At 36.3% G+C, this 25333-nt stretch overlaps 1 protein-coding gene across 4 annotated transcripts in view; it reads right to left on the bottom strand.

Annotated features, from left to right (window-relative positions):
- Positions 1-917: 917 nt before the first annotated feature.
- The window catches only part of LOC111501920 (rhomboid-related protein 1), a 25480-nt gene continuing 1064 nt past the window's right edge, over positions 918-25333 (bottom strand). The window contains exons 1-5 of one of the 4 annotated variants that reach the window (XM_023155848.2): positions 23887-23907; positions 18151-18359; positions 11750-12025; positions 8871-9081; positions 918-1270 (exon numbers count right to left, since the gene is read on the bottom strand). In XM_023155848.2, coding sequence (XP_023011616.1) covers positions 941-1270; positions 8871-9081; positions 11750-12025; positions 18151-18359; positions 23887-23892 — 1032 coding nt within the window. In that variant the 5' untranslated portion in view covers positions 23893-23907 and the 3' untranslated portion in view covers positions 918-940. Of the gene's footprint in view, positions 1271-8870; positions 9082-11749; positions 12026-18150; positions 18360-23335; positions 23543-23886; positions 23908-25333 lie in introns of those variants that run through there. The other 3 variants (XM_023155847.2, XM_023155850.2, XM_023155851.2) reach the window with 3 other exon arrangements.

The raw sequence follows: 25333 nt of genomic DNA, 5'->3' as shown, positions 1-25333 counted from the left end.
CGCCGACACCTTTAACTATGCACAATACCAGTTACGTCGACTATACCTCTTGAGTTCCTTACGTCCACAAATCCTCTTGTATTCAAAATAAGTAACAAAGGAAAAGGCACAATTGCGTATGCAGTATTTTATCCACCCTGTAGTAAATATTATTGGCGAATAGCTCTTCCTACTTTGAACTGCTTCTCCACACAGATATTAGACTCTTCCACAACCAGGAGCAGAGACTACGATGAAAACCAATTCCTTCTCATCTTCTCAACATTAAAGCACTCAACTAACTATAATAAATATTACTGGTTTTTTTCCCAACACCAAACTCTTATTTTTAACACCTCGATACGTGTTTCGGTTACCAAATGATCATCTTCAAGAGGAATGAATATTACTGAAGTTTTTTCCCCAACACCTAATCGTTATTTTTAACACCTCGACACGTGTTTCGATTTTCCTCTTTGAAGATGATCACTTGGTGATCGAAACACGTGTCGAGGTGTTAAAAATAACGATTTGGTGTTGGGAAAAAACTCCAGTAATATTAATTACTACACCAAAGGTTCCAAACAGTGCATCATAAGTTCAAGAGGAATATCAAACAGTTTGATCTTCCTCTTCGGACTTCGGATCTTCCTTTATCAAACCAATTTAGTTTTTGAAGTTACGGGGTGGACCATCCAAACCGTAACAATGTATTACCTACTTTCTTGGAGTTTTTGGCAAACGAACATCTACAAGATGCTGATATTGAAATTTTATATAATTATTATTTGCCTATAGAAGTAGTCAGTCAAATTTTAAACAAAGTGACAAATCATGTTAAAAACCATAGGATGAATTTTTGAAATTGATATTTTATAAAATATTATATTCATAGCAGAAATACGTCATATCCATCGTAAAGAATAGAATAAACGATATACTTTCATAATTGTTTATTTCTTCAATAATTATACAGATATGTGCAATTTCCTATATAATCTGAATCAGATTCACAGTTGGGTCCCATATAAACACCTAATATAACGAGAATAATCAAAATAATTGCCAGGGTCACCAAGGAAATATGCCAAATGATTATTTCAGTCTTCGTTATTTTTAAATTCTTCAGTATATTTACTCCAAATAACAAACCTACCAAAGCTCCTCCTAAATGGGAGGCATAACTTGTTTCCATATCCCCGACTACTAGAATTTTATAAACTATATCCAGAGCGGTTATGATTCCAAAGAGCAGTAGATGGACTGTGGGATGACTCATTTCTTTCCAGTTCTGAAAAAATATGAGAATTTCAACCAAGCAAGTAGGATATATTCTTTTTTGGGAAAGAAAGTTTTTGGCTTTCTACTACCCCAAAAACTTTCTTTCCCAAAAATTAATCACTCCTAAAAAATATAACCCCTTTAATTCAGATATATTCTATCTTTGAATTTACAAATTTTCAATAACTAACTTGTTCATAAGAACATAATAATGATAGTGATCTCTATTAATCCCAAGAAACAAGAAACAGGGGTAAATTTCAAAATAGTGATTTGATGTAGGTCCTACAAGGACGGTTGAATGGAACAAAAATTGCCATTTCAGGAATGAATAATGGTATTTTCAGATCGATAAAATCACCAACCGTTTATGAGATATTTGGAAAAAACTGAAAATGACAGATTTTATTTGTTTTGCTCTACCCCAAAAATATCAGAAAATGGCAAGGAAACTTTTTGTTTCATTTCATGTTTCTGATAATCTGGTTCAACCCATTCTTCAATGCAACGTTTCGTTCATTGAAATCCATCATCATATTATTTTTTTAAATACGGACCTGTACATTTTTTTATACATTTTGGTAATCATTGTAATTACAAACTCATTGATATATTACAACATATATGTTACATTAGTCCTTAGCTCGCACATGTTTATCAACTTCTGAGAGTTGTTTTTCTTATGGAAACACTTTTTTCCCGAAAACACTTCATGAATATTCTATCATTTTTTTATTGAGAGTTTGAATTTTCGAATGTTACTGAAATCCAAAAAGAGTTCTCCCGTCGGTGATGTTGTTCATTGAGATCCTAAATATTTATATTCACTGAAATCCAAATAGATTTCTGGGGTTGTCTTGTAAAAGGAAACCAATAATCTTTGTATCAATACAAAGCCACTCATAATTTCCAAATATTTTCTAGCTACCCGAATATATCTGTTCAGAAATTGAGAATATTAACAAGAATTAACTAATACAAAACAGTATCAAAAAAGTCATATATGATATTCAGGAGAAATATGATAAGCGATAATTTCTTTTTTTGAAGTAAGCCATGAAATACACACATCGGAAAAGTCTAGGGATATTTTTATAACATACTAAATATCATAAAAATAAATGCATGAGGTCGTTTAATTTCGATTAAATTGGTACACTCGACCACCCTGTAGATTTCTATGGATTGAACAAAGCCTGCAAAAACGGTAACTAATCTTTTATCAAGTTTTTTACAAACTGTAGGTTTTCGGCTAAAATGAATAATCTGAAAGTGTTGAGTTTGTACATTCTATGCAGTTCTTGCTCAGCAATTAAACTGGAAATATTGTGCTTTAATATGGAACGCCATCACTTACCATTGGCTGAGATGAATAGAGCTGTAGGGCTTCTTCAAGGTGGCATGCGACAAAATGATGTAGCTCTTCGTTTGGGGGTCTCCCAAAGTGTTATCAGTCGATTGTGGCGGCGTTTCCGTGAAACTGGCAGTCCAGCCGAACAACATTCAGGGCGAGGACGTGCTACAACTGCAGTTCAAGACCGATTTTTGGTCTTTACCGCAAGAAAACAACCGACAATCACAGCACCTGAGTTAGTTAACGTGTTGCAGCAGACGCACCAGGTAACCATTGGTCGTGATACTGTCAGAAATCGACTGCATGAAGCAGATCTCCACAACAGAAGGCCACTTAGATGTCCACCTTTGTCGAGAGGCAATCGCGGTAGAAGATTAGAGTGGTGTCAAGAACATCAAAACTGGGATGCAAATGATTGGGCCACAGTTTTGTTTACAGACGAATCCTGATTTGGATTTCATCCAGATTCTCGTCGAGTAAGACTGTGGAGACGACCTGGAAATAATGAACGTTTGAGACACGTCCAGGAAGTCCACACATACAGAGGTGGTACAGTAATGCTATGGGGCGGAATCATGATCGGCGGCAGAACCGATCTCGTTTTTCCAGATCGCTCCCTCACCAAATCGCTCACCAGCACAATCACCGGACCTGAATCCCATCGAGCATGTGTGGGACATGCTTCAACGAAGAATTACTCCGCATATGGGGAACATTCACACAACGTTTCAATTGAGAGAGCTTTTAATCGCTGAATGGGCAAATGTACCTCAACAAGACATTGACAATCTCATTTTGTGGATGCACAATAGATGTAGGGCCGTAATAAACCAGCGTGGAGGCTATACTTTGTACTGATTCCAATTTTTTTTGTATTATGATTTTTTTTCGGGGTGCCAAAGAAGAGCCATATTTTTTTTTAGTTTTGCTTAAATGCGCACTCAGTATTTTTGACCATTTAATAATTTTTGTTGTAAGTTACATTCGTTTAATAATCATCCGTCAACTTTTTTTTCCCTAAAGCGATCTAAAAAAAATGATTGCCATTTTTAAAAGTATCCCTAGACTTTTCCGATCTGTGTACATGAATGTGAATATCAAGTTAATTGTTAAACACAAAATAAAACGGTTATTCAATTTGGTGAGCGATTCTGAGGGAAAAACGTGAATTTTTCCAATGACGAAAAAGTGGATATGCTTTTTGTTTATTCGAGATGTTTGAGAAGTTACCAAATCTCTGGCAATGTATCAGGAATGGTATCCTGAACGACGACAACCTAATCATAGATATTTTCAACGTATCGAAAATAGTTTACGAAATTATGGATCCTTTGAAAAACCCTCCAAAAGAAAATGTACGATTATTGAATGTGGTGGCATTGAAGTCGGCGTTTCAGGTGAGTTCAAAGAAGATTCACAATAATGATAAAGTGACATTCAGTTGATTTAGGATTTGTGGAATAAGAACAAGGAAGTATCCCTGAGGGAGAGTACTCATAATTCGGCCATATCCACTACGTCTGTACGGAAAATTTTAAAGAAAAATAAATTCAAGCCTTATCGAGTCAGTAAAGTCCATGTTTGCGTTTGACGGACTTCAACAGAAGGAAAGGTTTTTTGTAGATGGCTCATTAGAAAATTTCGCCAAAATAGTGAAATTAAAAAAAATATTGTGATGTGATGAAAGTAGATTTACCAATAGCAAGTTTGTGTCGTCCGCATATGTTATTACTTGAACTGTCGTCATTTCATGAAAATAACTCATCAAATCATTTGCATATATCAGGAATAGTAAAGGTCCAAGAATTGAACGCTGAGGTACCCCATGTTTGATATTTGCCAAATTGCTAACTTTATCTCCAATCTTGACGCTCTGAACTCTGTTTTCTAAATAAGACTTCATCAAATTCAAGGCAACACCCCTCACACCATATCTTTGCAATTTCCGTAGTAGCATGCTTTTGAAAAGTCTATGAACAAACCGCAAATACTTAATTTGCCATCGAGTGCATTTATTATATGGTCGTTAAATTGGTAAAGTGCTGTCTCTGTGCTTTTACTTTTAGTAAATCCGTGTTGATTTGGGGAAAGAAGTTTATTATTTGCGAAAAAAGACAATAACTGATTTTTGATATTCAACTCAAAAACCTTGGAGATACTTGAGAGTAGACTAATTGGCCTGTAATTTTCGTACAGGTTTTTGTCTCCTCTTTTATGCACAGGAGAGACAATTGCCATTTTCAAGATTTCAGGAAATACTCCATGTTCAGTGGAAAGGTTTATAATATGTTTTATAGGACAACACAATTCAAAAACAGATTTTTTGAGAAGATTGTTTGATATTTCATCATGGCTACTTGAGTTGGAATTTTTCAAGCTTCTAATCAACTCAATAACATCATACTCTGTTAGAGGATGATAAAAAATTGATTTGGGACAAACCTGTATGTTATCAACTATATAATTGAGGTTTGTATTTTGTTGGACCACATATTTGGAAAATTGTATATTGAAATTATTTGCAATTTCGCTGTCTGGGAGTCGAATACCATTCTGGTGAATTTTAACTTCATTTGATGGGTTCTCCCCTTTAATTTTGTGTATCATTTGCCACATAGATTTCGATTTATTTTTTGAAGCATTTATGTGCTCATCTACATATCGTTTGTGAGTAGACTTCAATTTCTCTCTGTAAGTCTGTGTTATTTTTTTGCTCATTTCTGTGTAGTTTTCATTTACTTTAGCACATTCCGAATAAAATATCATTTGGTTTTTTAATTGTTGGAGTTCTGGTGAAAGAAAGTTGATATTTTTAGATTTTTCTCCCTGGATTTTTGATACATATCACTGGAAAAACTAATTCAAAATAGTATTGAAGAGTAGTATTAAAACACTCGTTTGGGCATGTTTCTATGAAAATGTCATCCCACGATTCATTTTTTATTAATGTTCTGAAAGTTTGAATGTTTTCTTCTGAAAAAACTCTATGATATGATAATAGGAGAATATGAATATGTTCCACATGACGGAGCTCCACCACATCGCAGGAGAATGTGCAGAAATGTCCTCAATACAACTATGCCAGGAAGATGGATAGGAAATGGTCCTGTTTGAGGTGATTGACAATATTTCATGACGAATTTCATTAATTCCGACTTCCATTGTCTGATACTATATAAAATGATTTGAAAACCCTGAAAGAACTAAAAAAGACGAATTAAAAATGAATAGCTGAAAATAACAATTATATCAAGCAAAAAACCCTAAAATGAAATTACAGTGAGATGAAATACAAGTAAAAAATAGAAAAATTAGACAAAAAAAATTAAAATTAAGGGATGTCAAGTCACGTTAGTTCACGACGTTTCGATTGTTAGTATCTACAATCGTCTTTGGGTGATGACTGGACTAATTCCTCCGGGAGATGACTATTTATGGGTCATTCGAGTACTTACACTTTTCTCTTTCCGCATCTCCGGTTTAGCGGAGATTTCCCTCACTGTGTGTGTACAGAGGAATACTGAAAAAGATGCTTTCCTGAAACACATCAACAGCGTAAGACCTTCCATCACTTTCACAAGTGCCATTCTTAGACGTATTGATGAAGAGGACCGACACTAAGTGGGAAACATCTGTATACCGAAAACTCACTAACACGAGACAGTATCTGAACCACGAATCCAACCACCATCAATTGACTAAAAGAAGAATAATCAAGATTCTATCAGACCGTGCTTTTGGGCTCTGTAATACGAAGGAAGGTCTCGAGAAGCCACTAGATGTCATCAAGAATGCTCTTCAATGGAATGGCTACTCCAAAGTGATGGTGAAATAGATTTTGGCTAAGAGACAGCAGGAGCCTCTCAAGGAAAAGAAGCCGTCACAACCAGTGCTTGCACTTCCCTACATCAGTGGATTGTCGGAAAGGATAAGAAAGGATTGGGTCCAAGTACAACATCAAAACCTGCCTCAGATCCGGAAACACTATCCGTAGCAGCCTTACGAAAACCAGGCCACCAAACGCGGACTGCGATTCCAAGAATTGCATTCACCGGAACCCTGTGAGTGCGGAAAATCTTATATTGGTGAAACTAAGAGGTCATTGAATGTTCGCATTGCCGAGCACAAGAAACAGATACGGCGAGGAAATACCAGCAAATCAGGTAGAGCAGAGCATGTTTGGACCCATCAACATTACATCGAGTGGTACCAAGCTGAGATCAAGCACAGGAAAGAACATTAGTTCAGGAGGATATTCAAAAAAGCCGCACACGTGTTGTCCAACAATGTATTCAGCCAAGCTAGCGTAGAGATACGCAACATATGGAAACCTATAATCAAGCGAAAAATGGTCAACCGCAGCCAAACGGTCATCTCCCACTGAACCGGTGAAGCGGAAAAAGAAAAGCGGAGATAAGTGAAAGTACTCGAATGACCCATAAATAGTCATCTCTCGGAGGAATTAGTCCAGTCATCAACCGATGACGATTGTGAGGCTCCATAAAATATGTTTAATCATCTGAAAATGGAATTTTTAACAGGTGATGATCGACTGTATTGCCAAACATGCGCCAAACTAACTGACTGTTATAAGGAAACTATAGCTAAGGCACCAGTCAATCCAATAATAACACTGATGATCTTCAAACAAGACTCAACCTCTGACGAAAGCACCAAACTATTTCGAAGGTTCGAAATAAATGAACACTTCAGTCTAGTAAACCACTATTATAATATTCATGCAGTCATTGTTCACTGTGGTTCTGGCGTTGAATTTGGTCAAAGACGAAACGGACTGGTTTAAGTTTGACGATAGTCGTGTCATAAACTGTTCTAGCAGATCAAGATCTTCAGATGATGTGGTGCTGCAGGTTTCTCCGGGTTTTTCTGCAGCTGAAAAAGCAAATGCGCCACTGGAATCAATGAAGTCGCCTCGGCGCGCCAATTAATTTTTATTGTTGTTTTATGACTTCACAAATAAAGTATAGATCCATAACAAATTTTAAAAATATTGAGGAATTGAAAGATTCAATCATGAGTTATCACTCCACAGATGTTAGAGAACTGCCACAAGCACACTATATCTAGACCAAGTATTTGTTTAAGAAATGATGGTTGATAATTTGAACATTTAATGCGATATCGCGTGAGACGGTGACTTAAAAAATAGTAGAAAATGAACATCATAACGGAATGCCTTAAGTTATATTTTCGTTACATTCTCTTTCGCAAATGTTTCTTTCTCATTGCGGTGTATTACGATACTTTTAATTATGTGCTTGCAACCATATTCAGAAATTTTATTTCTCATTGTTCAAATATGGAATTTTGATGGAGTGTTTAAAAAAAAAACGTCGAGAAATATATATGTTGTTATATGTCAATGCATTTGTAATTACAATGACTACCGAAATGTATAAAATGTGTTAGAAAAAATATATTGATGATGGATTTCAATGAACGAAACGTCGCATTGAAAAATATGTTGAACCATATTATGAAAATTATCGAATAAAGCAGAAAGTTCCTTTGTCATTTTTTGATTTTATTGAAAATGGTGGTAGCAGAGCCAAATCTGCCATTTTCAATTTCACCCGAAGACGATTGTAGATACCAACAATCGAAACGTCGTGAACTAACGTGACTTGGAATCTCTACACTTTTTTATTTTTTTATCATTTTCTTTTTTCATTCCTTTAATTTTTTTATTCAATTATTATATTTTTACTTGTAGGTTATTTCACTATCATTTCATTTCAGGTTTAATGTTGCTTAATATAATTGTTATTTTCAACTATTCTTTTTTAATTATTATTTTTTACTTGTTTCAGGGATTTCAAATCATTTTATATAGTAGACAATGGAAGTCCGAACTAGTGAAATTCATCACGAAACATTGTCAATCACCTTCAAACAAACTGCCATTTTCAGTTTTTGCGAATATCTCAGAAAAGGTTGGTGATTTTGTCGAATTGAGAATATCTTGCATACCAAAAATGCAACTTTTGTACCATTTAATCGACGAAACTTGGTTTGACACCCATGATGTTGTCAAATATGGCTCTTCCTTCCTTTGGAATATTCCCACATTTATATAATGAAGATGAAGAAATAGAAAGCCAAAACCTTTCATTCCTAAAAGTCAGTCTCTCCCTTCCAATTCAAATCGGAAAATTGAATTTGGAAAAAACATTATATGACATACAGGCAAGCCACAAAAAATGTGTACCGCCATCTCAAATTCCGACATACTCACTAATATGACTGCTGCAATGGGGATTGTAAGAAATGCAGATATTCCTGCACTAGCTCCAATTGCTCCAACTTCTCTATTTATCACCGCATGAGTCAGGGATCCTCCCAGAACACCCAAGAAATATATGGGAAAGACTCTCCACTTATGTATTACTTCAATTGGTATACCCAAGAGAAGTTGAAGGAATATATTCCCATACAAATGCATCTCACTGAAAGATTTAATATAGGTTAATTGAACCGAATGTGCGAGAGTTATGGTTATGAAGCATGCCGTTCAGATGACGATACATCCAGTCAGCAACTTTGCTATGATCAAACCAATTCTGTATCTCTTACGATTTACGAGACTTATCATCGTTCTGTATAACAAATAATAATTATAGTCTATCCATTCCCAATTGGAACGGCAAAAAAATAAGATTACAGTCATAAACATTTCTTGCCTGTGGCTCCTAGTCGCCCAGATAGTTAGTTAACGTGCTATCAAACGTAGATGAGGAATAAAGGATCGGCTAGCTGGACTGACTGAATACTAATTTTTTGTCCGTTTCACAATATTTCCTTATCAGTGCCGTGTGTTCGTAGGGTTAGGTGAGGTAGTGAGTGGTTTTGTAAATCGATTTTTGAAAACTTTTTCTAGCGATCAATTACCCTAACACCAAACTGGTATTTTTGCACTCGACGCGCGTTTCGCTAACAAGGTTACCATCTTCAGGCGAAGCAAATTGTTACTGAATCTGAAGACAAGGGTTAGCTGTTTATATATATAAAGTTTTTTGGTCCGATGTGGACTTTGTTTGTTAAATGATGAATATCCTAATTGATTTTTCGGTAATTAACTAGTGGTACCACTATCTGCAAATTAATTCGTCAATAATAGATTAAAAAGCGGACGAATTAATTTGCAGGTAGTGGTTCCACTAGTTAATTACCGGAAAATCAATTAGGATAATCATCATTCAACAAACAAAGTCCACATCTGACCAAAAAACTTTAGGTATATGAACAGCTAACCCTTGTCTTTAGATTCAGTATCAATTTGGTTATTCTGAAGATGTTAACCTTTTTAGCGAAACGCGCGTCGAGTGCAAAAATATCAGTTTGGTGTTAGGGTAATTGATCTCTAGAAAAAGTTTTGAACTTTCACACCAAAGGTTCCAATCTCATCGTTTAAACCGATTTTTGTGAAAATCTTGTGTTTTTGGGTACTTCCATCAATATGGCTTTCTGGAGACCTTTTGAAACAAATGATAACATTACGTGTGAGGAATCTGTGTCAATCGACAGGGATCCGGAATTTGAAAATAAGGACTTGCATGTTCAAGTTCAGCGAGTAATTTTAAATATTTATGAATGCTTGAAGAAGAAAAACTGTCACATTTCACAGAATTGTAAATAGAATATGCGAGTTAACGAAACTATCTTGTTCAACAGTTCTTCGAGTCATTAAAATAGGGGATGTCATTGACCATGCAATGAAACGAAAACAAAGGAATAAAAAATTCGCAAATGTTGATGGTGCTACAAAAGATGTGATTCGGCGGACAATTTATGGTATATACCAAAAAAATGAAGTCCCAACCTTGGAAATGATTTGGTATAAATTAGTCGACTATCCCGATTACAATTGCAAATCTTTAGAAACTCTACGAGGTGTCTTATTGTCTTGTGGTTTCAAATATGAAAAATTGAACAATCGGATGGCCATAATGGAATCGACACGCATTGTTCAACTCCGACAAGAATATTTGAGGCGAATGAAAAGCTACCGAGAATCCAGCAGACATATAATCTACCTCGACGAAACTTGGTTTGACACCCATGATGTCAAATATGGCTGGGTAGACGAAACCAAGTATTGTGTTTTGAACACACCTTCTTCAAGGCGAAAACGTGTTATAATTTTGCATGCCGGGAATGAAAGTGGTTTCGTACCTAACGCTTTGCTTCTGTCGGCCAAAAATATAAAAGATTCGTCTACTGCTTACCACGAAGATATGACTGCGGCTTTATTCGAAAGCTGGTTCAGTGAGCAGCTTCTCCCAAATATTCCAACACCAAACAATAATACAAAAAAAGCAGATATTGTTGACCAGAAAACAACGTAATTTCAAAAAAGAGTGTATTATTGATTCGATGTTTGAAACACATGGTCATATACTCCCACGTTTGCCTCCATACTATTGTGTGTTCAATCCAGTTGAAATGTTTTGGCCAAATGAATGAAAGCTTGCGGAAATATAATCAGTCATCGACTTTGAATGCTGTAGTGCTTGACAATTTAAGGCAAGTGGTGAATGAAGTAGGTAATAGTGATGTGTGGAAGAACTGTGTGGCCCACGTTATAAAAGAAGAGAACAAATATTATGTGCAAAGTTCCATAAATCCGATAGTTATTCAACCCGATGATGATTCCACCTCATCCGAATATAGCAAAGAAGAATTTTGATTTTTTTAGCAATTTTGTTGGCCTCTATTAATTTGTAAATATATTTTTGACGTGAATTCGGTGTGATTATTTGTGTTTTCATTGTATTTTAAAGTTTTCGATTCGGAAAATAAACTACCTTAAATTTCGAAGTTTTTCATAATTACCCATGGTGGAAAAATTCAGTTGAGATAACTTTTTCATGGGGTGATCAATTGCTATGATTGTAAAAATAAGAAACTGAAAAACCACCACTTTAAAATAATATGCCGACGCCTATGTCGAGGCGAGAATTCCTTCTCTGTGCTGTTCCAATTGGTATTGGAAATACTATACAATAACTCGTAAATTTATAATCCCTAAGTTCCAAAAATAAAAGGGTAAAAAATGAAGTACAGTAAACAAAAGAAAGATGTAAATTTTATAGACCCCCCTTTTTATGTACTCACCTTGAATGAACAAAGCAATAAGTCAAGTAACGATACATTTCAAATTTTCGGCAAGGTAAAAAAGCAAAATAGCAATAATAAGGACCCTCTCTATCCTCAGACTTATAGGCCTCATTGATGTAAAATAAACATATCTGGAGAACAGATAATATCAAAATGCGAACGGTACTCTTCTGGAATTTGAAACTCGCTTCATATTGGCCAGTAGTTGTAAGTGTCCTTTGTAGAGTGAGTGCTTTCTTTCGATTTGGTATTACTACAATAAACTTACATATTCTGAAAAGAAAACTCAAATGAAAGTACAAACAATTCATGAACATCGTTCAAGTTCTAAAATATAAATGTATTAGGTTATTTCAAAAGTTTTTTCCGATTTTATGAGTCTACTTTGAACTGTAATATCTCAGTGAATACTCATTCAGTCCAATTGATCAGCCCGATCTTTGGTAGATGTAATAAAAATAATAATATCCGTGTTAGGAATCACACGTTAAAAGGTAAGACCTCGTTAGTCCTTAGCTCGCACAAGTTCTCAACTTCTGAGAGTTGTCGTTCGTATGGGGGCGATAGCTGATTAACGGAAAAACAGATTTTAAACAGATTTTATGCATAAAAATACATTTATACATAAAAGGAAAAGAGTTAGCCAACGGCTATCTTCCACCCCTCCTAAAAATTATACAGTGAGTATAAGAAAATAATTATAAACACACTTATTTACTATCACAACAATAATAGAGAAGAGAAAAAAATAATACATCATATAGTTGCTAATAAGACTTAATATTCTTAACATTATTTTGGTCAATTTAACAATTTCATTGCACTACCATACATTGAATTTTCAATTTTTCAAATTAACACTGAGCAGTAAGCATCTGTGATTTTATTTCTTTCTTAAATTGATAAATATTATGATTTAAAAGGGGTAAAATTCCATTCAGATAAGAAGGGGCCATATAAGAAAAACATCCTTGAAATTTGGAAGTACGGTGCCTAGGTATGTTGAATGAGTTAATTCTCAAATTGACCATATGTATGTCAGAATGCCTGCTTAATAAACTATATAAATAACTAGTTGTTTTAGTTTGAAGCAACTTAAACAAAAACATTTTCATCAAATATTGGACTCTGTACCTCTCATTCAGCTCCTTCATTTTTAACAAAAATGGGGTGACATGTTCACCATATGGTATATAGCATACGAATCGCATGCAAGCATTTTGTATACGTTGTAACTTCTGTTTGTTATATTGCGGCAAAAAATTGTAATACACCGAACAACAATACTCCCATCTCAACTTCGAATTTAATCAAGGATACCATCTACTATAATAGTGGTAAATTGTTCAATCATTTACCATAAGAAATGAGATCTGCAAATTTAAGCAACATTCATTTCAAAAAGGCGGTGAAGAACCTACTTGTTGATAGACCCTATTATAGTTTGGAAGAGTATTTTAGCGAATCCTTTTAACAATATATTAGCAATTTATTCTTTGTACTATCACTTTATACATGGTGGATTTTATCTATACATTTTTAGAACTTTTTTTTTGACATTTATACATTTTTGGAACTTTTTTATATCTACATTTATACTTTTTTAGTACTTTTTTTTATATTAACATTGTATTTCTTGGACTTTGTCAATAAGATGCAAATCTTCGGACAATAAAGTATATTTTGATTTGATTTGATTTACTCGATATGGGGGTAAATAAGAATTTTAACTAACCTGAGTTTCATTTCTTCTGATAACTGATAATTGAATTTATATAGCGATTTGAGTTTGAAGAATGATACATGTTCATGGAAAGACAAAGAGCTATCTATGGTTACGCCAAGATTTTTAGCACTGTCTACCCAGTCAATGTCTGCATTATCGAGAGTGAGTCTAAAGTTACACTGAGTTTCTACAATTTGTCTTTGAGACCCTATGCATAAGGCCAAAGTTTTATTTGGATTGATTTTAAGTCCATGATTCTCCGAGTATAGGAATTTTTTGTGCAAATCTGTGTTTATATTAGCCACGCAACTTTCTGTATCGGTGTTATGAGAAGACAAATATAACTGTATATCATCTGCGTATAGATGTACTTGACAATATGATAAGAAAGTGAGGTAATCAAAAATAAACAGTGAAAACATCAAGGGTCCTAATATACTTCCCTGCGGTACACCTGAGATTGTTTCTTTTAGGGATGACCATGAATAATCATCTAGTTTGACCCTCTGTGATCGGCCTGTGAGACAGCTGGTCATCGATTTAAGAGAAATGTCATCGAATCATATGAACTTGAGCTTGCTGATGACTAAATCGAAATTAACTAAATCGAAAGCTTTACTTTGATTAAGCAGTACTGAAATGGTGACTTTTTATTGATCTCTGAATCTCGCAAGATCGTCGATTACTTTCAAGAGGGCAGTCTGTGTTCCGTGTTCTTTTGCGGAACCCAGACTGCTCGTACGGGAGTATTCGATTTTCTTCAAAAAAAGCTCTTATTTGACGGGAAACATTTTCCTAGAATATTTTAGAGAATGAGGGCAGAATGCTGATAGGGCGTAGGTCATTGAACGTGGTAGGTGCATTCTTTTTCGGAATTGGAATTATATTAGCAACCTTCCAAACATCTGGAAAAATACCCTGTCTGAAGGACTCGTTGAAAATATGTTTAACTTCATCAATACAGTGTGGTATCACTAAAGAAATCATCTTGATATTTATATCGTCAATACCTAAAGCATTACATTTTATTTCCTTGACAGCAGTCAAAATATCATCATCACATATATAGGTGAGGGAAAAGTTCATAGGAGCGTTCAATTTATTATTATTGTAGAATGAAAGAGTGTCATTATTTACTATTGAATTTCCAGCCACGTTTAAAAAATAGTCATTGATTTCTTCAGGTCTACGTACTTCAATTGGCAGGCTATTGGTTTGCGAGGATGATTTTGTAGTAACATCCCAATCTGCAAGATTTCTCCATGTCATTTTTGAATTGTTTTTAATTTTGTTCAAAATGCTGTTTTTTACGTTTTACTGCGTCATTGACGTAGTTGCGTAAAGTTACATAGTACTGTCTAGCGGCTGCTGTCTTTTCTTTAAGATATTTGGCATGAGCTCTATCACGGGTTTTTCATCATCAATTTGATATTATAAGTTATTTACGGGGATGCTTTATGTTTTCTGTTTACAGTGCAAATTGGAGCACGTTTGTCGAAAAGCATAATGATGCATTCGTTAAGAAAATTTAGTTTGGAATTAATATCTGGCATAGTTAGCAGCATCTTGAGAAAAAAGTTCATGATTGAAATCTTCGCCTTCGAAATTAATATCGCAAAATACCATTAGATGATCAGTTATACCATTCATATCAAGTGTATTAGAATTTCTTACCATTACTTCCTTACTAATGCAAATTATATCAATCAGAGATTCAGAAGTTGTTGTTATACGAGCAGAATGTTCTACAATTTGAAACAAGAAACTAGGGCAGTGAATAGTTGAGTGTCGCGAGAGTCACAGTTTAACAAATTAATATTAATATCACCAACTAGCACCACAATAGATGTTTCCAAATACACTCGTTCCAGTACATTAGCTAACTCCTGCATACAGTCCTCTACATTTGTTCCTGGTAGGCGATAAACAACTCCACAGGCTACTTTTTGGTTGTTTATATTGATTATAATCCATAGCTGCTCTAGACCATTTGCCGAAATAGAAGAGTAATATAATTTGTATTTATACAGCGATTTGATGAAAAAACATATTCCACCACCTCTACCACCACCACCTCTTCTTTTTTGTTAGAGTTCTCTTGTTGCTTGAGTATTTCTATGGCTTCTAAATGTATTCTTGTTGGCACACAGCATTGAAAGGCGCCAAAACGAAACCATGTCACCCAAATCGCGCGGAAATAACGCGCGAACCCGCCATTACAGAAAGTGCGCCAAAAATCAGCATTATAAATGGCCTGGCAGATATGAGAGCTTCAGTTTCAGTTGATATGTCAACTGAACGTTTCAATTGTCGCAGTTGCAGTTGAAACGTTTTTAGATAACCAAAGAAGACCACGGCAAAACCCGGAAACCAACAAAAACATTGACGCCAGCCGTGAAAGCCTACAGTCCCAAAACGAATAGACTTTTTAATTGATATGAATATATCATATAAACTGAATCAGAGGTCTGGTGAAAATATTTCTGGAGAAATCGACAAAAGCAATAGCTTTCCATAATGGTGAGATATAGGGAATGCAATCAAAACATAGTTTGTTTGTGCCACCGTTATTCCCAATCCTCAAGCAGTTCTTATACGCACTTTTTAGTATGCCCTTATGCTCTCTCTGCGATTCGATGTTTGTCTCCCCAATCGTCGCAAAACGCCATCCTTTTATGGGTCTCTTCAATCTTGGGAAAAAAGCAGGGGGTCAAATCTGGTGAATACAGTGGCTGAGGCATGATTACGGTGTTGTTTCTGGACAAAAAAATCACCAAGTAGGGGTCTTTTATAATCATCTATATCTTGGGACAGCCCCCCTTTCTACTCTGAAGTTATTATAACCACACAATGTCTTCACAATGTGTTCACTTGCGAACTCGTTGTGGGTCCTTTCTTGAAGTGTGAAGGAAAGTCCTTTCTTGAAGTGTAAAGGTAAAGTTCTCATCGTCTTTTAACTTCACTTTTCAGCGTAATAGCGATATTTGACTCAATAGTAACTCTATCGATAATGAGGAATTGTTCTCCTTTTTAAGTTATATGCAGTTGTTCTGGTATATTTCTGGGCTCGCCCACTTTCGATATGGAATATGAAATTCCACTGAGCAGTACTCTTTGACATATGCACTATACTTGGAGACCAAAGAGGTCGAACTCCTTGGTGAGCCAGATTAGACCAATTTCAACACATCATCTTCATTCCGGCTTCCTCTTTTCTGATAGATCTGGTCCCTCTTGATATAGTCTTTCAGATGTAACACGTATCGGTTGTCCATTTTTTATGGTCGATGCTGGCAACTCCGCTGCAACTTACGAATATCCCTGCAGGTGGTGGATTCATTGACCTTATATTTTGAGGCCTTAGCTATTTCCAATAGCTTTCTATACGACTCTCAAAATGTATAGCTGGTTTGTATGCGCATGTTGATTTTCTGCTTCAACGTTGACTCGGTTATTTTCCTCAACTGCATTTTAATCTTTTCGGCAGCACTTTTCGCTTCCACGAGTCCAAGCGGGGATATCAATAAGGCATGCGTCATTAGGTATGGAGCTAAGCTTACAAACTTGCTGCATTTCAGTGTTCCTCAAACCGTTGGCGACGACCTGTACCCCAATCTACAATTTCCGTTGGGGCTTAGGGATAGTCCAAACAGATTAGTCTCTGGATATCTGCTCCGTACTTCTGCAGGATTTCATGTGGTTGTAGGTATAGGATTCCGAGTTGGCTGTGGTATACTGCATTCTTTTGTTCTTCTCCTCTTTTCGCTTCCTCTCTTTCATTGTATTTTCTTGTGCCTCTTTTTTACGTTATCATTCTTTTATTTCCTTCTGTGTTTCAACCTGTTGTTTGTTTTCGATTTATTGCTCATTTATCAGACCCACAACCACATAGAAATTCTTTATTCATTTCCGCTGTTCCTCTTGACATTTTTCTCTCTGCGCTCATCCAATTTATTTTCCTATCACCGTTCTTGTTCTTCTATTTCCACTTTCATTTCTTGTACTTTTCTCCTGTTTTTTTTTCATTCTTTGGTCCTACTCCTCTTTTCGCTTTCTCTCTTTCATTGTGTTTTCTTGCGCCTCTTTTTTGCGTTCTTATTCTTCCATTTTCTTCCATGTTTCAACCAGATGATTGTTTTCGATTTAGTGCTCATTCATAAGACCCACAACCACATTCAAATTCTCCAAAACACGACTGTATATACATTTGTTTCAGCTCCCAGACACATGAATATCAGTAACGAAATATATAGTTGAAGAGTAGCAGACATAAAATAACCAACAACTTAAATTCGATTTGCGGTAAAAAACTATTTGTGTTTTTACAGCGACAATAATCTGTTTTTTATAGAATTCAAGCGATCCAGAAAGATTGGAACGTGACTATATTACCTTTACTGTTGCTTATAAGAAGATATTTAGAATCGCATCTGCTCATGAAAAGACATTTATAATTATTCCCTTGTAGAATTTTTTCTACAAGTTTGGATATGATACACATTTGGCATAATGCTCCGTTTGGGAGTTGAGCGAACAAACGTTAAAAATGCTGTTTTCACTAGAAAACTTGAGGAAAACTTAGGAAGTGGGATTGACGAAAACTTGGAAATACTTTCGAGACTGGTTTTCTATTAGTACTCTAAATAAAATAACATATTCAAAAATAACTAACCTTCTCGTTAATCTTTCAAAAGTATTTTTGAACAATGGGCTATTTACCATTTCCACAAATTCTGTGAAATCGATCTGTTCATTTTTGTTCGTATCAAACTGATAATAGATCCTTTCAGCCAACTCTTCACTTATATCAATATTGTCTTGAGTCTCTATGAACTCCTTCAGCTCGGATATACTTATAACTCCATCTTTGTTACGGTCGCACTGAAAATCATAATTTCATAAATATAATGATAATAATTTGTAGTTTCACAATTATATTAAAATGTTCATCTTTTGATATCAGTAGTTAAGAGAGTCATCATCACCATGATCGGCCCAATACCACTAAATATTGAAGCAGTGCTGTCTACTCGATTATGAGTGCAATGTTTTTCGGCTTTGGAATCAAATAAACAAATAAAGCGCTTCCTATCGTTAAATTTGAATTAAACAAAGTTGTGTGACTATCATCGACATTTTTCATTCGTTTGAAAGACCTATCGATGCCATTTTGTGTGTTAAGTAACATCGTTCAAATATCCGCCACGTGCTCTTATCCAGATGGAGCGCATCCAAAATATCCAGTTTTCCATGACGGTCCTGTGGCACACAGCGGTCCTGTGGCACACAGCGGTCCTGTGGCTTATTCGCATACACCTGCGACTTAGGAAAACCCCACGGAGTAACTAACGGAGTAAAATCGCAAGATATCGGTGGCCAGTTCACAATACCTCCACGTGAGATGGCCATACCCTCGAATCGATCGTACAAAATATCCACACAGCTTATGCCACATTTGGCATGAGCTGTGTGGCACGTAGCGCCGTCATATTGAAACCACATGTCATTGCGGACAGCCCAAAATCCACACCTAACAGTGACTCTTGGATCTCATGTGTATCGGTTCGTTTCAAATTCGACAATTTTATTTGTTCACGTACCCATTCTTCCAGAAATCGACCTCATTGCTGAAGATGCGAACACACGCCATCGTCTATGATCGCTTACCTTCAGTTCCTGGATATTACTGGAGTTTTTTCCTAACATCAAACCGTGTGTAGACCCACAGCACTCAGGCCACATGTGACCCATTGTACCCCGAGGATTTGTCCTCCTAGGTCATCGTCCATCCTGCCCTCTCCAGGAAGGTGGACAGGTCACTAGGGTACATCTTTATATTTGCAGGTATAGGCCAAGATTCGCCAAACACACACTCTCTTTGGCAACCTTGAGGTGTCTCAGGGTGGCCTCCGCGAAAGTTTTGGAAGGTGCAGCGACATTACTGTCGTTGCGCGTCTTCTTCAACCTTTTTGGGGTTCCCTTCGTGGAGGTGCACAAGTGAGGGAGCTTTCCTGCAGAGGCAGCCGGTTCCTTCCCTTTATTCAAGGCAGAGCTCTTGGCGCCCGCTTCTGGAAGTGTCCTTGCTGTTGGAGGTGGAGGGGGGAGGAGGAAGGCGTAGTTATAGTTGCTGCCACTCCTGCCTCCTTCGCTCTCTGTCTCCTTTTGGCCTCGGCGTCGCAAATGCGTTCACGCCTTGGCCTTTGTATTACATCACGAGATGATCTGTTATGTCCAGCCTCATTCCAAGCGGTAGATTGGGCCACCGTCTCAGATTGAGGTGAGCACTTCTATCCAGGCTCGGGATTGGTTTTTGTTTTTGTGTTTGTTTCATTCATGTGTGTTCCCACGAGTAGCAAGGGAAGAATTGGTCACCTCTGGTAGTGCCCAGCATTACCAGAGGTAGCCTGATTACAATGAGGTTTCGCCCAAGGGGATCATTCGTAACCGCATATCACCCCGCGGCCATTCAGCTGTCAGAACGATTCTTTGCACCTTAGCTTGGATAGGCTGGTCTACGGTGGCATGTTTCGCAAAGGCTTTTGTGGAGTTTTAGTTCCCCTCACGCTACTTATATCTGCCACTGACCAGGAGTCTGTCGACCCCGACCATAAGGCCACATTGGCTTCCCAGACAGGACCTCCAGTCCCCTGGTCGTTTCCCTATCCACCACCTGGGGACGCGCCCGATAGGTAGCCCAACTGACGGGAACACCAAACCGTTATTTTAACACCTCGACACGTGTTTCGATCACCAAGTGAAAATCTTCAAGAGGGAAAAAACTCCAGTAATATTCATTACTACACCAAAGGTTCCAAACAATGCATCGCAAGTACAGTTCCTGCGTTAATTGAATTTTGTACGGGTGCAGGCCCAAACCACGACGCAAAATTCATCAAGTTTTGGTCTGCGAAAGGCTGAGTTCTTGTGAGCGACGCGAAATCGACTGCCTCGGATTCTCCTACACACTCTCACAGATAGCAGCGATGTTTTCTGCATATTTTGCGTTTCGTCGACGTACGGTTGATGGTAGATCGTTTACTAAACCAGTGGGCTCAAGTTTATCCACCACATTGTGAATAGTCCTCTCGCTAGGACGATTATGGCAACCGTAAAATAGGCAAAAGCGCGCGGTACGTTGCCCGAACAGAACATCCATTCTGATAAAACAATTTTATTATTTGCACGTGTTGTTGAAGGCTTAATCCTTGCATGGTGATTTGGCAGAACCGACTTAATGAATGACAACTAATTTGACAGATGTAGCTTCAACCAGATGGCAGATCAACTGTCAAAGCTCGGAAGTCCCTGTTGGGAGAATCCATGCTTCCAGCTTCGTACTCTCGATTCTGAGTAATCCCACATTCCTATTCTGACACTCACTTGAAGTGAATTAATGTAGAATTCAAAATTTTTAAACTAACTCGAGCGTTCATGTACATTATGGAGACAATCCCATGCATTATAGTGATATCAAATTCAAAGCGATGAGGTTTGTGGTAAAAAAACCGCAAAACAGATATGCGATCATGCAGCAATTGTTATTACTGATGTATAATTCAAAATAATCCATCGTTGCGGTACTTCCATGTTATCGAAAAATATGTTTTATGCTGAATGGAAGACTCCTCCGGTCAATAACCGACATTAACTGAAGGACTAATTGGCTTAGCTGTAGGAAAATCAATCCAGATTTTTCCCTTGCCCTCCGAAAATTATTACAATGTAGTTTAGCATTTTGCGTCCTCTCTCGGTGCATGTTCATCATTCGAAACACAAGGAACTCCTGTTATCGCAAGATCAACACTTTCTGATTCATTACATATTTTTACTGCAAAATCGTTGATCAGTTGGGAACCTGTAGGTGAGGGTTAATTATTTGCGAAAGTGCGAAAGACAAGCTCGGAAAATCTGGAATAATTTTAATACAGTTATATCAATTATTCCTTCGTATTCAAAATACACACTTCAATGTGAGATTTTCACTTAAAAGTTTACAAAAACGCGACACCTGTTTCGCTATACGATATAATCTTTGGGATCACAATACTGTTTGTACAAATTCTGTTTCGTGCTTTCATAGTAGTTTGAATCATTATGACTATTGATAACTGCCAAATTTCTACACAATAAATTAATTACCTAAACTATTTACTTATCTAGTAAGTATCTCATAAGACTGGAGAAACAGGAATACAATTCGAATCTATTTATTCATTTAGCAATAATCCCGAATTTTTACATCTATTGATTTCTAAACATTCCAAATGGTTGAGTTTTGAACTTTTTTCTCCCTAATGCAATACGTCATCATCGTGATTGAACTCGTGCGCCTCTATTAAAAGATGATTCGCAAATGTTGAATTGGCCTTTCTATTCAAAAAACTACTTCGATGGTCTTTCATTCTTTTGCGAAAAGTTCTTCCGGTTTGTCCGATATAAATTTTGAACAAGAACCACAAACAAGTCAATTCTTATACTCCCGATCTGAAAGTGCAAATCAAATTTTGCGAAATATCGACTGATTAGAAAAACTATTTTTTGTCTATAAATAATCAGTAAAAAGACTCCTGCATTAAAATTGTTAGATCGATGACAACATATACCGAATAAAGATAAATTTTGGCAAGAAAAGTAATTCTAATTCATCGAAGATTTCATTTATTGCTTTGACGCCAGATTCTGAAGGGATAGATGAAATAAAAATCTGAAGAGATGTATGTTACAATCCGGTCCTCTTCTTGTTTAACATTGATCAGTTGATACCTATACTTAATATTCATTTACCATAAATATGTAGAAAATACCACCAAAGTTAGTATTATTTAAAATTTCCTGTTCATGACATGACTTTTTACATTTGATGGATCAAATTCTCATCCATTCGTTCTCCATCTCTCTTTCCTGCTTTTCTCCCTTTATATTTCTTTAAGTTTCACTGTAAAATATTTCGTAATAATATAAGTTACCTGTTGCTGTTTGGATGGAAGAGCAATTTCTGCCTTAATTTACCTATCATGTTGAATTCTGCCATTTGTTAGGTTAGGTTAGTATCTCTTGTACTGAGTAGCCTTTCTATAAACGCGTTTGTTATCATTATTATCAAACGAGAAAATGATAGAAGAATGGTAATGACCTGAAGCTATTCCAATAATAGAGTTAACCTGATTATCAGCAAGTCTACAAATATGGTGTAGTTGTCAACAGTTAGGGGCTCAACAAACTTACTTCATAAAATATGACGTCATCATTTATGTTACACCTTATACCTATACTTGAAAATAGTCCAAAGCACAATCCAAAACACATATTTCAATATAAGTAGATGAAAATAGAGAGAAATTGGTTCAAAATACGAAAAAAGTCATATATCTCTGGGAAAACTAATTGGCTTGTAACATAACACCAGAAAAACTTCTCAGCATTAATCAACTATCTATCGCTCTGAATGAAATTCATACTTATAAACGTGAAAGTCACTTTGACACTCGCTCATCTTTGTTTCTCCGTACTGGTGTGTCCTAGGAAGCTGAAATTTTATTTATAGGTGCTTCTTAAGTTTTAGATGCGCACTAAGTAAGGTTTTTCAAATATTCCAACTGGGAAGTCCCCCGTGGGAGTAAAAGGGGCGCGTTTACATATGGAAATTATCTATTCATCACTGTTTCTCCGTACCGCTATATTTTCGGAGGGTGAAATTTTGTATGTAGGCTTGTCCATAAAACAAATTTATCTTTTCATCACTGTTTCTTCATGCCCTTAAATTTCTGGTGTGTGAATTTATATTTAGTATCAGCATTGCACCCGTGCGGAGCCGAGGCGGGTTGCTAGTAGGGAAAATCTATAACTAACATACTCACACATTCGAATATACTTTTGTAATAACACTTAAGGTCTTCATTATTTATAATTGTGGAACATCTCACTGTGTTTGATAATGTAGCACTTCTTGAGATTCCAGCAGAATCTACTTCGTTGTCGTTAAATCGAACAGAAGACGTCATTTCGAGGAGAACTGCGACTACACTATCATTATAGTTCAACTCTATAAAACATTATCTCCTTCATCCGCAATGTTTCCTCTGATAAATCCAAATCCTTCCTTCGGTTTTGATGTTCGTGTTTTACTGAATACGTGATTCATCCAGTAAAAGAAAGTATTGCAAATATTTAGTGGCGTGAATGATTTCAAATTAAACAATGCATTTTTTTTCAGGTGAAGCATACAAATATAATAATTCGAATAAGCATCGTGTCACCTTCTAAAATGGTAATTCCCAGAATTTTATATTCGCCTGTTTTCCTCCCATTTATAAAGCGTAATTCATACACAGGGGGTAACAAAAAAGGTAGGTCATAAATTGAAACACATATTCTGTGGTCAAAAAGAAACCGATTGAATATAACTAACCTTCATGCAAATATACGCACACAAAAAATGTGCAGTCCTTGGAAAGTACACAATGAAAATCGATTTTTTTCAATATTTCATGAACTGTTTAACATTTTGTAATGAAAATGGATCCATGAATTTCTTATCGTGAGAGCACCGTTTTGTGGAATTGGCCGCGGTGGTAGTGCGTCCGACTCACGATCGGAAGCTCGTGTGTTCGATTCCCGCCTCGACCAGATATTCTTCTCGAGAGAATTTATCTGGTTGAAGCTGGAATGATTCTGCAACCGTGTTAGGAATCACACGTTAAAAGGTAATACCTCGTTAGTCCCCTTAGCTCGCACAAGTTTCTCAAACTTCTGAGAGTTGTCGTTCGTATGGGGGCTGCAGCTGATTAACGGAAAGACAGATTTTAAGACAGATTTTAAACAGAGAGATACTTTCATACATACATACATATATGCATACATGCAAACATACATATTTTAACATATATACATACGAGTACATACATACACGCAGGCACGTGAGTGTTTATTATGTTGGGTTTTTGTGCTTTGAGTTATTCAATTGCGAATTTGTAACGTTTTTATTGTGTTCCTTAAAGGCATGAGAAACTGCTGAATAGGTAAAAGTAAAAGAAATTACAACCACTCACGGAAAACATAAGGGACCACATGAAAACAGCTGACAAGACAAACCTTTGTGCTTGTTTTACCATCTGGCTTAGTTTCAATGTGTCCGGTAGATGTCGTATAAAGACGATGTCTAAATATGTATTTGATATTGGATGAAATTCCCATAATAGCCCATTCAAGGTATGTAATTGTTGTTGAAATAAAGTGTAACGTATAACTCATCAGCTTAGCCAAAGCACATTATTTGAACAATATTCTACGAAAACATAAAAGTCGACTTATATAATGACTAGTGAGTCGAAAGGCATTATTCAGTGAACCATTTTGATAACTAATCAACATAAACTGTGTCTGTACAGAATTTACATTCAAAGATAGGAAACTAGCAGAGAAATAAAAAATATATACAAAATCGATAAATCAATTAGCAACAACTGTAAATACTTTTGCCGAAGGTTAAATGTTGAAAAAGCAGTTATTTCGGCTCAGAAATTTCCTATTCAGTTCATCATAACTGAATATTGAATGTCTATTTCACAATAATGTTGGTTGGAGAAATCAAACTGATTTGCTTTCATGAATACATACATAACATGAGGCAATCAGCAAACACGTTTCTTTTCGCAAAACAACTGTTTGAAAAATCTATTTGAAATCTTTAAAATATGTTTTTTCGTTAACCAGCTGTCGCACCTCTACGAACGACAACCCTCAGAAGCGACCAAGACGGCGGTCGATTTGAGTGAGTGAACAAAGCACTCACGTCAAACCGACTGGCTACCGTCCGACCAATGACATGGAATAATCGACTCTGAATACTGTGTAGC

The sequence above is a fragment of the Leptinotarsa decemlineata genome, unplaced genomic scaffold, assembly GCF_025532065.1.
Source record: "Leptinotarsa decemlineata unplaced genomic scaffold, Ldec_3_MD MMD2_tig00000505_RagTag_RagTag, whole genome shotgun sequence".
Lineage (NCBI taxonomy): Eukaryota > Metazoa > Arthropoda > Insecta > Coleoptera > Chrysomelidae > Leptinotarsa > Leptinotarsa decemlineata.
The sequence above is the reverse complement of the archived record's forward strand: the minus strand, read 5'-3'. Positions and strand labels throughout refer to the sequence as shown.